The sequence below is a fragment of the Salvelinus namaycush genome, chromosome 34 (assembly GCF_016432855.1).
Source record: "Salvelinus namaycush isolate Seneca chromosome 34, SaNama_1.0, whole genome shotgun sequence".
Classification (NCBI taxonomy): Eukaryota; Metazoa; Chordata; class Actinopteri; order Salmoniformes; family Salmonidae; genus Salvelinus; species Salvelinus namaycush.
This window is the reverse complement of record NC_052340.1, coordinates 40,376,619-40,393,018: the sequence shown is the minus strand read 5'-3', so window position 1 is coordinate 40,393,018 and position 16,400 is coordinate 40,376,619. Positions and strand designations below refer to the sequence as shown.

The 16,400-nt window shown below is 46.4% G+C and overlaps 1 protein-coding gene across 2 annotated transcripts in view; it reads left to right on the top strand.

Annotated features, from left to right (window-relative positions):
- The window catches only part of wdr62 (WD repeat domain 62), a 66,326-nt gene that overhangs the window by 19,987 nt on the left and 29,939 nt on the right, over positions 1 to 16,400 (top strand). For both annotated transcript variants that reach the window (XM_038973598.1, XM_038973597.1), the window contains exons 9-15: positions 1,726 to 1,915; positions 3,587 to 3,730; positions 3,870 to 4,033; positions 4,134 to 4,225; positions 5,215 to 5,340; positions 5,894 to 5,964; positions 8,604 to 8,725. In XM_038973598.1, coding sequence (XP_038829526.1) covers positions 1,726 to 1,915; positions 3,587 to 3,730; positions 3,870 to 4,033; positions 4,134 to 4,225; positions 5,215 to 5,340; positions 5,894 to 5,964; positions 8,604 to 8,725 — 909 coding nt within the window. The remainder of the gene's footprint in view (positions 1 to 1,725; positions 1,916 to 3,586; positions 3,731 to 3,869; positions 4,034 to 4,133; positions 4,226 to 5,214; positions 5,341 to 5,893; positions 5,965 to 8,603; positions 8,726 to 16,400) is intronic.

Below are 16,400 nucleotides of genomic sequence, written 5' to 3'. Positions count from 1 at the left end.
CAGGAAGAGACATTAGTCCTAGTGATACTCCTCATTACAGATCAGACAGGAAGAGACACCCCCGTTACAGAAAAAAACAGGAAGAGACATCCTCATTACAGATCAGACAGGAAGAGACATTAGTCCTAGTGATATCTTGTCAGATCAGACAGGAGAGCGTTATCCTAGTGTATCCTCGTTAAGATCAGACAGGAAGAGACATTAGTCCTAGTGATAATCCTCGTTACAGATCAGACAGGAAGAGACATTAGTCCTAGTGATACTCCTCATACAGATCAGACAGGAAGAAGTCATTAGTCCTATGATACTCCTCATTACAGATCAGACAGGAAGAGACATTGTCCTAGTGATACTCCTCATTACAGATCAGACAGGAAGAGACATTAGTCCTAGTGATACTCCTCATTACAGATCAGACAGGAAGAGACATTAGTCCTAGTGATACTCCTCGTTACAGATCAGACAGGAAGAGACATTAGTCCTAGTGATACTCCTCATTACAGATCAGACAGGAAGAGACATTAGTCCTAGTGATACTCCTCATTACAGATCAGACAGGAAGAGACACCCCTCGTTACAGAACAGACAGGAAGAGACACTCCTCATTACAGATCAGACAGGAAGAGACATTAGTCCTAGTGATACTCCTCGTTACAGATCAGACAGGAAGAGACGTTAGTCCTAGTGATACTCCTCGTTACAGATCAGACAGGAAGAGACATTAGTCCTAGTGATACTCCTCATTACAGATCAGACAGGAAGAGACACTCCTCATTACAGATCAGACAGGAAGAGACATTAGTCCTAGTGATACTCCTCGTTACAGATCAGACAGGAAGAGACATTAGTCCTAGTGATACTCCTCATTACAGATCAGACAGGAAGAGACATTAGTCCTAGTGATACTCCTCATTACAGATCAGACAGGAAGAGACACTCCTCATTACAGATCAGACAGGAAGAGACGTTAGTCCTAGTGATACTCCTCGTTACAGTTCAGACAGGAAGAGACGTTAGTCCTAGTGATACTCCTCGTTACAGATCAGACAGGAAGAGACATTAGTCCTAGTGATACTCCTCATTACAGATCAGACAGGAAGAGACGTTAGTCCTAGTGATACTCCTCATTACAGATCAGACAGGAGTTGACGATCGGGTGAATCAGGAAACTGAAGCTTTGCACTCAGTCGTATGAACAGTGGATGCTTCAGTGCCTGGAGCCAGTTAAGAATGAAAAGCCCTGCATGGTCAATCCAACGTCTGCATTGACCGTGAAGAATTTACGGCGATACGGCCTCTGCAGAAGTCCGTACATTCGTACGTCTTGCGCTTTGCGGAGCAGGGCAGTTGTGAAGGAAGTTGTCAAGGAAGTGAGTTTGTTTTATACAGGACCTCCCGCCCTCCACCTACCGTCAACCGATCATGTCAATGCGGAGCTATACGGAGCCCTCGGCGGCGTTAAAACGTTTGCGAGGTTCACAGCGATGGGGGTACAGAGCTCAGTTTGACATCTGCAAGCGTCCGGAGGCTCCAAAATTGCGTGACACCTTCCATACGGATTCTACGATCCACATGTTTCGGATCATTTTCGGGTTTTAGCACAACAGTCGTCCCAGTGTCTGGACACCGGAGAAGCATGATGATATTGGTCTGTTTTTTTAGATTGGATTAGAATAATGTATTGTTTTGTTTTTTCTTCCCTGATTTTCTCCTGACTCCTTACAGGCATCTGTTTGTTGCCGACCCCAAGGCAGAATACCCAGACACCCTAGCCTTGACCTTTGACCCTGTAACCCGTCACCTGACCTGTGTGTACAACGACCACAGCGTGTATGTCTGGGACGTCCGTGACATCAAGAATGTAGGGAAGGTCTACTCTGCCCTCTACCACAGCGGCTGTGTATGGAGTCTAGAGGTGTGTGTGTGTGTGTGTGCTGTCTTTGTTGTTGAGACTCAGGCATTTCTCAGCTTCAAATCAGGTATTTTCTGTATCATATGGATGGATGGAGACAATTGTAGCCTCGCTACTGTATATAGCCTCGCTACTGTATATAGCCTCTCTACTGTATATAGCCTCTCTACTGTATATAGCCTCTCTACTGTATATAGCCTCTCTACTGTATATAGCCTCTCTACTGTATATAGCCTCTCTACTGTATATAGCCTCACTACTGTATATAGCCTATCTACTGTATATAGCCTCTCTACTGTATATAGCCTCTCTACTGTATATAGCCTCACTACTGTATATAGCCTCACTACTGTATATAGCCTATCTACTGTATATAGCCTCACTACTGTATATAGCCTCACTACTGTATATAGCCTCGCTACTGTATATAGCCTCGCTACTGTATATAGCCTCTCTACTGTATATAGCTTCGCTACTGTATATAGCCTCTCTACTGTATATAGCTTCTCTACTGTATATAGCCTCTCTACTGTATATAGCCTCGCTACTGTATATAGCCTCGCTACTGTATATAGCCTCGCTACTATATATAGCCTCGCTACTGTATATAGCCTCTCTACTGTATATAGCCTCGCTACTGTATATAGCCTCGCTACTGTATATAGCCTCGCTACTGTATATAGCCTCGCTACTGTATATAGCCTCTCTACTGTATATAGCCTCGCTACTGTATATAGCCTCGCTACTGTATATAGCCTCGCTACTGTATATAGCCTCGCTACTGTATATAGCCTCGCTACTGTATATAGCCTCTCTACTGTATATAGCCTCTCTACTGTATATAGCCTCTCTACTGTATATAGCCTCTCTACTGTATATAGCCTCTCTACTGTATATAGCCTATCTACTGTATATAGCCTCTCTACTGTATATAGCCTCTCTACTGTATATAGCCTCACTACTGTATATAGCCTATCTACTGTATATAGCCTATCTACTGTATATAGCCGATCTACTGTATATAGCCGATCTACTGTATATAGCCGATCTACTGTATATAGCCTATCTACTGTATATAGCCTATCTACTGTATATAGCCTCGCTACTGTATATAGCCTCGCTACTGTATATAGCCTCGCTACTGTATATAGCCTCGCTACTGTATATAGCCTCTCTACTGTATATAGCCTCGCTACTGTATATAGCCTCGCTACTGTATATAGCCTCGCTACTGCATATAGCCTCGCTACTGCATATAGCCTCGCTACTGCATATAGCCTCGCTACTGCATATAGCCTCTCTACTGCATATAGCCTCTCTACTGTATATAGCCTCTCTACTGTATATAGCCTCTCTACTGTATATAGCCTCTCTACTGTATATAGCTTCACTACTGTTTTTCACTGTCTTTTTACTGTTGTTTTTATTTATTTTCTTACCTGCTGTTCACCTAATACCCTTTTTGCACTATTGGTTAGAGCCTGTAAGTAAGCATTTCACTGTAAGGTCTACACCTGTTGTATTCAGAGCACGTGACAAATATACTTTTATTTTATTTGAAATTGCTCTATGTTTCTGCCCATTTTTACAAAAGTTCTAAAATGCAAGGCTACTTCCTGGAAAACGGCGCATCACTTTCCTAGCATATTACTGTTTCATTTATTTTTAATTTAGACATACCCTGACATGGATCTGTCCCGTTCCTGTCTGCCTCCTGGATCTTTCCTCACCTGCTCTTCAGACAACACCATCCGGCTGTGGCACAGCGACCCGGGACTGGTGCAGGGAACCGGCTGCCTCCGTAACGTCTACAGCCACGTGAGTCTCAATGCAACTGGCCAGGACCTCCCGTCCAACCTGCCAATGTCGTGGCATTGTTCATTCTGAGTCTTGGTTTACAAATTACTACCCACACATACTGGTTTTATCTGTTCTGTCCGTCTGTGTGCCGGTCCAGGATCTGTTGAGGATTGTGTACGTGGGGGAGGACACTCAACATCTTCAGACGGAGGGGGAGAGAGGAGAGGGGGGTGGAATGGACGCTAAGTCAGGGATCAGAGTCCTGGGTATCAGTCCTGATGGACAACATCTGGCAGCTGGAGACCGCAATGGAAACGTACAGTAAGCACACACACACACACACACACACACACACACACACACACAGACAGACAGTCAACATGACCACATCGACTAAGATATCATGTGTTCTCCTGTCCAGTATATTTGGTCTACAGTTCATGGATCAGCTGCAGAAGATTGAAGCCCACGACTCTGAGGTGCTGTGTCTGGAGTTCTCCCCTGCAGAGACGGGTGAGTTCTGACCCTGGGAAGACGGGGAGGGGTTCTGACCCGGGGGGAGACGGGGAGGGGTTCTGACCCGGGGGGAGACGGGGAGGGGTTCTGACCCGGGGGGAGACGGGGAGGGGTTCTGACCCGGGGGGAGACGGGGAGGGGTTCTGACCCTGGGGGGAGACGGGGAGGGGTTCTGACCCTGGGGGGAGACGGGGAGGGGTTCTGACCCGGGGGGGGGTCTGACCCCTGGGGAGACCAGGAGATTTTCCCCCTGACTACCTCAAGGTTGAAGATACCCAGGTTAGGACAAGTAATGCTTTAGAAAATAAACAGCATCATTGATGCCTAGCGTAGCTGGTCCCTTAGTTTAGAATTCTTCTTCGTGCTTCTACATCTGCATCGCTTGCTGTTTGGGGTTTTAGGCTGGGTTTCTGTACAGCACTTTGAGACGTCAGCTGATGTAAGAAGGACTTTATAAACACATGTGATTTGATTCTTCATTTATGCTCTCTAGCCCAACCGCTCACAGATACAGTGCTGGTAGCCTAGTCTACATTATGACATTATTATGGATAAATGGGAGAATATTTGTCAAACGGCAGTCGAGCATCGTGTCACCAGGATAAGACCCTCTATTTATTGGGAAGGAGCATCAAGATCACAGCGTTCACCGTCCTGTGAAGTTCAATATATTTATAAACGGCATGGTTTTTGTAGTGGGACGACCACATCGTCACGTGACTCCAAATGTACTTCTGTTTAATGGTTATTATATCTGCTATATATCTACTCATAAAGGCGTTTCCACCGCCATTTCCCGCGTAATCGATTTTTACAGATTCAAAGATTCTACATGTCGTAACAAACGATCTGTCTGCATTTATACAATTGTACTGACACTTCCTGTTTCCATCACAGCTGTCATATTTTTTGTTTGTTTGTATACGGTATGACAGTGGATGGAAAGGTGGTCTGTGTTTTTACGATGAAAGTGTTTTGTGTTTCAGGTCTTCACCTGCTGGCGTCGGCCAGTCGAGACCGTCTGATCCACATCTTCAACATGGAGAGGAACTACAGTCTGGAGCAGACCGTCTATGACCACTCTGCCTCCATCACCGCTATCAAGTTCACTGGTACACACACACACACACACGGAGAACACACACACACACACGGAGAACACACACGGAGAACACACACACACACACAGAACACACACGGAGAACACACGCAAAACAAAAGCAGAGTGGCGTGTTGTTTCCAGGGTCGGCCATACGAGTACGGCGCCCCGGAGCAAATTAAGGTCAAGTGCCTTGCTCAAGGGCACATCGACACGTTAGTCACCTTTATCGCCTTGTGTATTCGAACCAGCGACCTTTCAGTTACTGACCCAATGCTCTAACTGCTAGGCTACCTGCAGCCCTAACACACACACACACACACAGACAGACACAGACACACACACACACACACACACACACACACACACACACATAATCTCACTCAAACTCACTCATACACACACACACACACACACACACACACACACACACACACACACACACACACACACACACACCGTACGAAAAGGAGACGAAACCCAAACAGACAACATGCGTGTACTATGGGGGGGGGGAGAGACATCTAACTAGGGGTTTGTGTCGGCCCGTTTTCTGTGTGTTGTAGGTGTCAGCCCAGAGGTCCTCATGGTGAGCTGTGGTGCTGATAAGAGTATCTACTTCCGCACCGCTGAACAGGTGAACTTCTATTTACCCTCGACCCTCTCTTTATAATATATACCCTCTCTATTTACCCTCTACCCTCTCTATATAATATATGCCCTCTCTATTTACCCTCTACCCTCTCTATATAATATATACCTTTTCTATTTACCCTCTACCCTCTCTATATAATATATACCCTCTCTATTTACCCTCTACCCTCTCTATATAATATATACCCTCTCTATTTACCCTCTACCCTCTCTATATAATATATACCCTCTCTATTTACCCTCTAACCTCTCTATATAATATATACCCTCTCTATTTACCCTCTAACCTCTCTATATAATATATACCCTCTCTATTTACCCCTCTACCCTCTCTATATAATATATACCCTCTCTATATAATATATACCCTCTCTATTTACCCTCTACCCTCTCTATATACCCTCTGTTTTTACCCTCTACCCTCTCTATATAATATATACCCTCTATTTACCCTCTACCCTCTCTATATAATATATACCCTCTCTATTTACCCTCTACCCTCTCTATATAATATATACCTTTTCTATTTACCCTCTACCCTCTCTATATAATATATACCCTCTCTATATAATATCTACCCTCTCTATATAATATATACCCTCTCTATTTACCCTCTACCCTCTCTATTTACCCTCTACCCTCTCTATATAATATATACCCTCTCTATTTACCCTCTACCCTTTCTATATAATATACCATCTATATTTACCCTCTAACCTCTCTCTATAATATATACCTTTTCTATTTACCCTCCAACCTCTCTCTATAATATATACATTTTCTATTTACCCTCTACCCTCTCTATATAATATATACCCTCTGTTTTTACCCCTCTACCCTCTCTATATAATATATACCCTCTGTTTTTACCCTCTCTCTATATAATATATAGTCTGAATGGTCATATACCCCTCTCTCTATAATATACCCTCTCTATTTACCCTCTAACCTCTCTATATAATATATACCCTCTCTATTTACCCCTCTACCCTCTCTATATAATATATACCCTCTGTTTTTACCCCTCTACCCTCTCTATATAATATATACCCTCTGTTTTTACCCTCTACCCTCTCTATATAATATATACCCTCTCTATTTACCCTCTACCCTCTCTATATAATATATACCCTCTCTATTTACCCTCTACCCTCTCTATTTACCCTCTACCCTCTCTATATAATATATACCCTCTGTTTTTACCCCTCTACCCTCTCTATATAATATATACCCTCTGTTTTTACCCTCTACCCTCTCTATATAATATATACCCTCTGTTTTTACCCCTCTACCCTCTCTATATAATATATACCTTCTGTTTTTACCCCTCTACCCTCTCTATATAATATATACCCTCTATATAATATATACCCTCTCTATATAATATATACCCTCTCTATATAATATATACCCTCTATATAATATATACCCTCTCTATATAATATATACCCTCTCTATATAATATATACCCTCTATATAATATATACCCTCTATATAATATATACCCTCTATATAATATATACCCTCTCTATATAATATATACCCTCTATATAATATATACCCTCTCTATATAATATATACCCTCTATATAATATATACCCTCTATATAATATATACCCTCTCTATATAATATATACCCTCTATATAATATATACCCTCTCTATATAATATATACCCTCTATATAATATATACCCTCTATATAATATATACCCTCTATATAATATATACCCTCTCTATATAATATATAGTCTGAATGGTCAAATTAAAATGTATAAAAATGCATTCAAGTTTGAATTGCAGCATTAACCCCTCCCTCTCTGTCTCCCTCCCTCTCTGTTTGTCTCCCTCCCTCTCTGTCTGTCTGTCTCCCTCTCTGTCTGTCTCTCTCCCTCTCTCTGTCTCCCTCCCTCTCTCTGTCTCCCTCCCTCTCTCTGTCTCCCTCCCTCTCTCTGTCTCCCTCCCTCTCTCTGTCTCCCTCCCTCTCTCTGTCTCTCTCCCTCTCTCTGTCTCCCTCCCTCTCTCTCTGTCTCCCTCCCTCTCTCTCTGTCTCCCTCCCTCTCTGTTTGTCTCCCTCCCTCTCTGTTTGTCTCCCTCCCTCTCTGTCTGTCTCCCTCCCTCTCTGTCTGTCTCCCTCCCTCCCTCTGTTTGTCTCCCTCCCTCCCTCTGTTTGTCTCCCTCCCTCCCTCTGTTTGTCTCCCTCCCTCCCTCTGTTTGTCTCCCTCCCTCCCTCTGTTTGTCTCCCTCCCTCCCTCTGTTTGTCTCCCTCCCTCCCTCTGTTTGTCTCCCTCCCTCCCTCTGTTTGTCTCCCTCCCTCTCTCTGTTTGTCTCCCTCCCTCTCTCTGTTTGTCTCCCTCCCTCTCTCTGTTTGTCTCCCTCCCTCTCTCTGTTTGTCTCCCTCCCTCTCTGTTTGTCTCCCTCCCTCCCTCTGTTTGTCTCCCTCCCTCTCTCCCTCTCTGTTTGTCTCCCTCCCTCTCTCCCTCTCTCTCTGTCTCCCTCCCTCCCTCCCTCTCTGTCTGTCTCCCTCCCTCTCTGTCTGTCTCCCTCCCTCTTTGTCCCTCCCTCTCTCTCTGTCTCTCTCCCTCCCTCTCTCTCTGTCTGTCTCCCTCTCTGTCTCCCTCCAGTCTTCGGAGGGGCTGAACTTTGCCCGTAGTCACCACGTAGTAGAGAAGACCACTTTGTATGATATGGACCTGGACGCTACTCACACACACACCGCCATCGCCTGCCAGGACAGGAATATCAGGTACACACACACCGCCATCGCCTGCCAGGACAGGAATATCAGGTACACACACACCGCCATCGCCTGCCAGGACAGGAATATCAGGTACACACACACCGCCATCGCCTGCCAGGACAGGAATATCAGGTACACACACACCGCCATCGCCTGCCAGGACAGGAATATCAGGTACACACACACCGCCATCGCCTGCCAGGACAGGAATATCAGGTACACACACACCGCCATCGCCTGCCAGGACAGGAATATCAGGTACACACACACCGCCATCGCCTGCCAGGACAGGAATATCAGGTACACACACACCGCCATCGCCTGCCAGGACAGGAATATCAGGTACACACACACCGCCATCGCCTGCCAGGACAGGAATATCAGGTACACACACACCGCCATCGCCTGCCAGGACAGGAATATCAGGTACACACACACCGCCATCGCCTGCCAGGACAGGAATATCAGGTACACACACACCGCCATCGCCTGCCAGGACAGGAATATCAGGTACACACACACCGCCATCGCCTGCCAGGACAGGAATATCAGGTACACACACACCGCCATCGCCTGCCAGGACAGGAATATCAGGTACACACACACCGCCATCGCCTGCCAGGACAGGAATATCAGGTACACACACACCGCCATCGCCTGCCAGGACAGGAATATCAGGTACACACACACCGCCATCGCCTGCCAGGACAGGAATATCAGGTACACACACACCGCCATCGCCTGCCAGGACAGGAATATCAGGTACACACACACCGCCATCGCCTGCCAGGACAGGAATATCAGGTACACACACACCGCCATCGCCTGCCAGGACAGGAATATCAGGTACACACACACCGCCATCGCCTGCCAGGACAGGAATATCAGGTACACACACACCGCCATCGCCTGCCAGGACAGGAATATCAGGTACACACACACCGCCATCGCCTGCCAGGACAGGAATATCAGGTACACACACACCGCCATCGCCTGCCAGGACAGGAATATCAGGTACACACACACCGCCATCGCCTGCCAGGACAGGAATATCAGGTACACACACACCGCCATCGCCTGCCAGGACAGGAATATCAGGTACACACACACCGCCATCGCCTGCCAGGACAGGAATATCAGGTACACACACACCGCCATCGCCTGCCAGGACAGGAATATCAGGTACACACACACCGCCATCGCCTGCCAGGACAGGAATATCAGGTACACACACACCGCCATCGCCTGCCAGGACAGGAATATCAGGTACACACACACCGCCATCGCCTGCCAGGTCAGGAATATCAGGTACACACCGCCATCGCCTGCCAGGTCAGGAATATCAGGTACACACCGCCATCGCCTGCCAGGTCAGGAATATCAGGTACACACCGCCATCGCCTGCCAGGTCAGGAATATCAGGTACACACACACCGCCATCGCCTGCCAGGTCAGGAATATCAGGTACACACCGCCATCGCCTGCCAGGACCAGAACATTTTAGAAATGTATCTGATGTTTGTCCCAGCATGCATTGGGTGGGTAACCTGATTTAGGGGCGTCCACCCACGATGCTCAGAAGGACAGAAAGCACATTTCCATTGTGGTAATTCATCTTACACAGAACATGTCAGTCGAGGATGAAACGACGTGTTTCTTTACTTTGAATATGTTACAATAAATGTCCACATGTACTTTTCCTCAGCCAACAAGACCAGTAACAAACAGCAACATCACCAGTCTATTCATAGGCAGCGTGTCAGTGTCTAGTTTGGGGAAGTACATTTTCAACCTTTTAAAATGAACCTTTTTAAAATGAATCATTCCCACGCGTCATCACATTTTATAGACTTATGTAAAATAGACTTACTATTCCTAATGTGATGCTTTCGATTGGATAGTCATAATTTATGCTAATAATATAACTCCATCACTGTTAGCGAAATAGACTGTTCAATGCATGTTTGAGTCCTTGTAGGGTAGAGGTCTGGGCTATAGGTTTCTGAGTCCTTGTAGGGTAGAGGTCTGGGCTATAGGTTTCTGAGTCCTTGTAGGGTAGAGGTCTGGGCTATAGGTTTCTGAGTCCTTGTAGGGTAGAGGCCTGGGCTATAGGTTTCTGAGTTCTTGTAGGGTAGAGGCCTGGGCTATAGGTTTCTGAGTCCTTGTAGGGTAGAGGTCTGGGCTATAGGTTTCTGAGTCCTTGTAGGGTAGAGGTCTGGGCTATAGGTTTCTGAGTCCTTGTAGGGTAGAGGTCTGGGCTATAGGTTTCTGAGTCCTTGTAGGGTAGAGGCCTGGGCTATAGGTTTCTGAGTCCTTGTAGGGTAGAGGTCTGGGCTATAGGTTTCTGAGTTCTTGTAGGGTAGAGGTCTGGGCTATAGGTTTCTGAGTCCTTGTAGGGTAGAGGCCTGGGCTATAGGTTTCTGAGTCCTTGTAGGGTAGAGGTCTGGGCTATAGGTTTCTGAGTCCTTGTAGGGTAGAGGTCTGGGCTATAGGTTTCTGAGTCCTTGTAGGGTAGAGGTCTGGGCTATAGGTTTCTGAGTCCTTGTAGGGTAGAGGCACTATGATGTTGTCAATATAATAGACCAATGAGAAGGGGAGACTGTTGTCCATATAATAGACCAATGAGACGGGGAGACTGTTGTCCATATAATAGACCAATGAGAAGGAGAGACACTATGTTGTCCATATAATAGACCAATGAGAAGGAGAGACACTATGTTGTCCATATAATAGACCAATGAGAAGGAGAGACACTAAAATAATATGACGTCCATCTCAAGTGGAGGAGGAAATTATTGTCCAAAAACAAGAGGTGCCACAACAATAGTGAATAGGGTCATTACCACTCACTGGGGATAGGCCTGATGCTCTGCTGGTACCACTCACTGGGGATAGGCCTGATGCTCTGCTGGTACCACTCACTGGGGATAGGCCTGATGCTCTGCTGGTACCACTCACTGGGGATAGGCCTGATGCTCTCTGCTGGTACCACTCACTGGGGATAGGCCTGATGCTCTCTGCTGGTACCACTCACTGGGGATAGGCCTGATGCTCTCTGCTGGTACCAATAAGATAGGCCTGATGCTCTCTGCTGGTACCAATAAGATAGGCCTGATGCTCTCTGCTGGTACCAATAAGATAGGCCTGATGCTCTCTGCTGGTACCAATAAGATAGGCCTGATGCTCTCTGCTGGGACCAATAAGATAGGCCTGATGCTCTCTGCTGGTACCAATAAGATAGGCCTGATGCTCTCTGCTGGTACCAATAAGATAGGCCTGATGCTCTCTGCTGGTACCAATAAGATAGGCCTGATGCTCTCTGCTGGTACCAATAAGATAGGCCTGATGCTCTCTGCTGGTACCAATAAGATAGGCCTGATGCTCTCTGCTGGGGTACCAATAAGATAGGCCTGATGCTCTGCTGGTACCAATAAGATAGGGCTGATGCTCTCTGCTGGTACCAATAAGATAGGCCTGATGCTCTGCTGGTACCAATAAGATAGGCCTGATGCTCTCTGCTGGTACCACTCACTGGGGATAGGCCTGATGCTCTGCTGGTACCAATAAGATAGGCCTGATGCTCTCTGCTGGTACCAATAAGATAGGCCTGATGCTCTCTGCTGGTACCACTCACTGGGGATAGGCATGATGCTCTCTGCTGGTACCAATAAGATAGGCCTGATGCTCTCTGCTGGTACCACTCACTGGGGATAGGCCTGATGCTCTCTGCTGGTACCAATAAGATAGGCCTGATGCTCTCTGCTGGTACCAATAAGATAGGCCTGATGCTCTCTGCTGGTACCACTCACTGGGGATAGGCCTGATGCTCTGCTGGTACCACTCACTGGGGATAGGCCTGATGCTCTCTGCTGGTACCAATAAGATAGGCCTGATGCTCTCTGCTGGTACCAATAAGATAGGCCTGATGCTCTCTGCTGGTACCACTCACTGGGGATAGGCCTGATGCTCTCTGCTGGTACCAATAAGATAGGCCTGATGCTCTCTGCTGGTACCACTCACTGGGGATAGGCATGATGCTCTCTGCTGGTACCAATAAGATAGGCCTGATGCTCTCTGCTGGTACCACTCACTGGGGATAGGCCTGACGCTCTCTGCTGGTACCACTCACTGGGGATAGGCCTGATGCTCTCTGCTGGTACCAATACGATAGGGCTGATGCTCTCTGCTGGGACCAATAAGATAGGCCTGATGCTCTCTGCTGGGACCAATAAGATAGGCCTGATGCTCTCTGCTGGGACCAATAAGATAGGCCTGATGCTCTCTGCTGGGACCAATAAGATAGGCCTGATGCTCTCTGCTGGTACCAATAAGATAGGCCTGATGCTCTCTGCTGGTACCAATAAGATAGGCCTGATGCTCTCTGCTGGGACCAATAAGATAGGCCTGATGCTTTCTGCTGGTACCAATACGATAGGCCTGATGCTCTCTGCTGGTACCAATACGATAGGCCTGATGCTCTTTGCTGGGACCAATAAGATAGGCCTGATGCTCTCTGCTGGTACCAATAAGATAGGCCTGATGCTCTCTGCTGGTACCAATAAGATAGGCCTGATGCTCTCTGCTGGTACCAATAAGATAGGCCTGATGCTCTCTGCTGGTACCAATAAGATAGGCCTGATGCTCTGCTGGTACCAATATGATAGGCCTGATGCTCTCTGCTGGGACCAATAAGATAGGCCTGATGCTCTCTGCTGGGACCAATAAGATAGGCCTGATGCTCTCTGCTGGTACCAATAAGATAGGCCTGATGCTCTCTGCTGGTACCAATAAGATAGGCCTGATGCTCTTTGCTGGGACCAATAAGATAGGCCTGATGCTCTCTGCTGGTACCAATAAGATAGGCCTGATGCTCTCTGCTGGTACCAATAAGATAGGCCTGATGCTCTCTGCTGGTACCAATAAGATAGGCCTGATGCTCTCTGCTGGTACCAATAAGATGGGCCTGATGCTCTCTGCTGGTACCAATAAGATAGGCCTGATGCTCTCTGCTGGTACCAATAAGATAGGCCTGATGCTCTCTGCTGGTACCAATAAGATAGGCCTGATGCTCTCTGCTGGTACCAATAAGATAGGCCTGATGCTCTCTGCTGGTACCAATAAGATAGGCCTGATGCTCTCTGCTGGTACCACTCACTGGGGATAGGCCTGATGCTCTCTGCTGGTACCAATAAGATAGGCCTGATGCTCTGCTGGTACCAATAAGATAGGCCTGATGCTCTCTGCTGGTACCAATAAGATAGGCCTGATGCTCTCTGCTGGTACCAATAAGATAGGCCTGATGCTCTGCTGGTACCAATAAGATAGGCCTGATGCTCTCTGCTGGTACCAATAAGATAGGCCTGATGCTCTGCTGGTACCAATAAGATAGGCCTGATGCTCTCTGCTGGTACCAATAAGATAGGCCTGATGCTCTGCTGGTACCAATAAGATAGGCCTGATGCTCTCTGCTGGTACCAATAAGATAGGCTGTAGGCGTAACTGTTAGTTATCAAAATGTTCCTATTTATTTGAGCCTAAAATACATTTTAGTATTTTCATTGTCTTGTCTTTTTACAGCAATAGGTATTTTGCTTTCCAAACTTTTTTTTTTCTTTTTTTCCTGTGATTCAATTTTCAAATACTGTGATATGCCTGGCTGGCCCTCTACTTGTTCACTGATAGTCACAACTCATCAAACATCTATTTTGGTATTTGCCGTGTGTGCTGTCCAATAGTACGCTGCCTTTCCTTCTGACTGTAGGACCAGGTTCCAGGTTCCACTGACTTCCTGTTCAGACACAAGGGTTAGGGTTAGACACACTGACTTCCTGTTCAGACACAAGGGTTAGGGTTAGACACACTGACTTCCTGTTCAGACACAAGGGTTAGGGTTAGACACACTGACTTCCTGTTCAGACACAAGGGTTAGGGTTAGACACACTGACTTCCTGTTCAGACACAAGGGTTAGGGTTAGACGCACTGACTTCCTGTTCAGACACAAGGGTTAGGGTTAGACACACTGACTTCCTGTTCAGACACAAGGGTTAGACACACTGACTTCCTGTTCAGACACAAGGGTTAGACACACTGAGTTATTGGGCAGCAATGCAATACTATATAGCAATATGAAGTAATAATAATAGCTATTTACAGTGGGGAGAACAAGTATTTGAAACACTGCCGATTTTGCAGGTTTTCCTACTTACAAAGCATGTAGAGGTCTGTAATTTTTTATCATAAAAATCCAGAAAATCACATTGTATGATTTTTAAGTAATTAATTAGCATTTTATTGCATGACATAAGTACATCAGAAAAGCAGAACTTAATATTTGGTACAGAAACCTTTGTTTGCAATTACAGAGATCATACATTTCCTGTAGTTCTTGACCAGGTTTACACACACAGCAGCAGGGATTTTGGCCCACTCCTCCATACAGACTTTCTCCAGATCCTTCAGGTTTCGGGGCTGTCGCTGGGCAATACGGACTATCAGCTCCCTCCTAAGATTTTCTATTGGGTTCAGGTCTGGAGACTGGCTTGGCCACTCCAGGACCTTGAGATGCTTCTTACGGAGCCACTCCTTAGTTGCCCTGGCTGTGTGTTTCGGGTCGCTGTCATGCTGGAAGACCCAGCCACGACCCATCTTCAATGCTCTTACTGAGGGAAGGAGGTTGTTGGCCAAGATCTCGCGATACATGGCCCCATCCATCCTCCCCTCAATACGGTGCAGTCGTCCTGTCCCCTTTGCAGAAAAGCATCCCCAAAGAATGATGTTTCTACCTCCATGCTTCACGGTTGGGATGGTGTTCTTGGGGTTGTACTCATCCTTCTTCTTCCTCCAAACACGGCGAGTGGAGTTTAGACCAAAAAGCTTGATCTTCTCCCATTCCTCCTCTGGATCATCCAGATGGTCATTGGCAAACTTCAGACGGGCCTGGACATGCGCTAACTTGAGCAGGGGGACCTTGCGTGCGCTGCAGGATTTTAATCCATGACGGCGTAGTGTGTTACTAATGGTTTTCTTTGAGACTGTGGTCCCAGCTCTCTTCAGGTCATTGACCAGGTCCTGCCTTGTAGTTCTGGGCTGATCCCTCACCTTCTTCATGATCATTGATGCCCCACGAGGTGAGATCTTGCATGGAGCCCCAGACCGAGGGTGATTGACCGTCATCTTGAACTTCTTCCATTTTCTAATAATTGCGCCAACAGTTGTTGCCTTCTCACCAAGCTGCTTGCCTATTGTCCTGTAGCCCATCCCAGCCTTGTGCAGGTCTACAATTTTATCCCTGATGTCCTTACACAGCTCTCTGGTCTTGGCCATTGTGGAGAGGTTGGAGTCTGTTTGATTGAGTGTGTGGACAGGTGTCTTGAGTTCAAACAGGTGCAGTTAATACAGGTAATGAGTGGAGAACAGGAGGGCTTCTTAAAGAAAAACTAACAGGTCTGTGAGAGCGGAATTCTTACTGGTTGGTAGGTGATCAAATACTTATGTCATGCAATAAAATGCAAATTAATTACTTAAAAATCATACAATGTGATTTTCTGGATTTTTGTTTTAGATTCCGTCTCTCACAGTTGAAGTGTACCTATGATAAAAAATTACAGACCTCTACATGCTTTGTACGTAGGAAAACCTGCAAAATCGGTAGTGTATCAAATACTTGTTCTCCCCACTGTA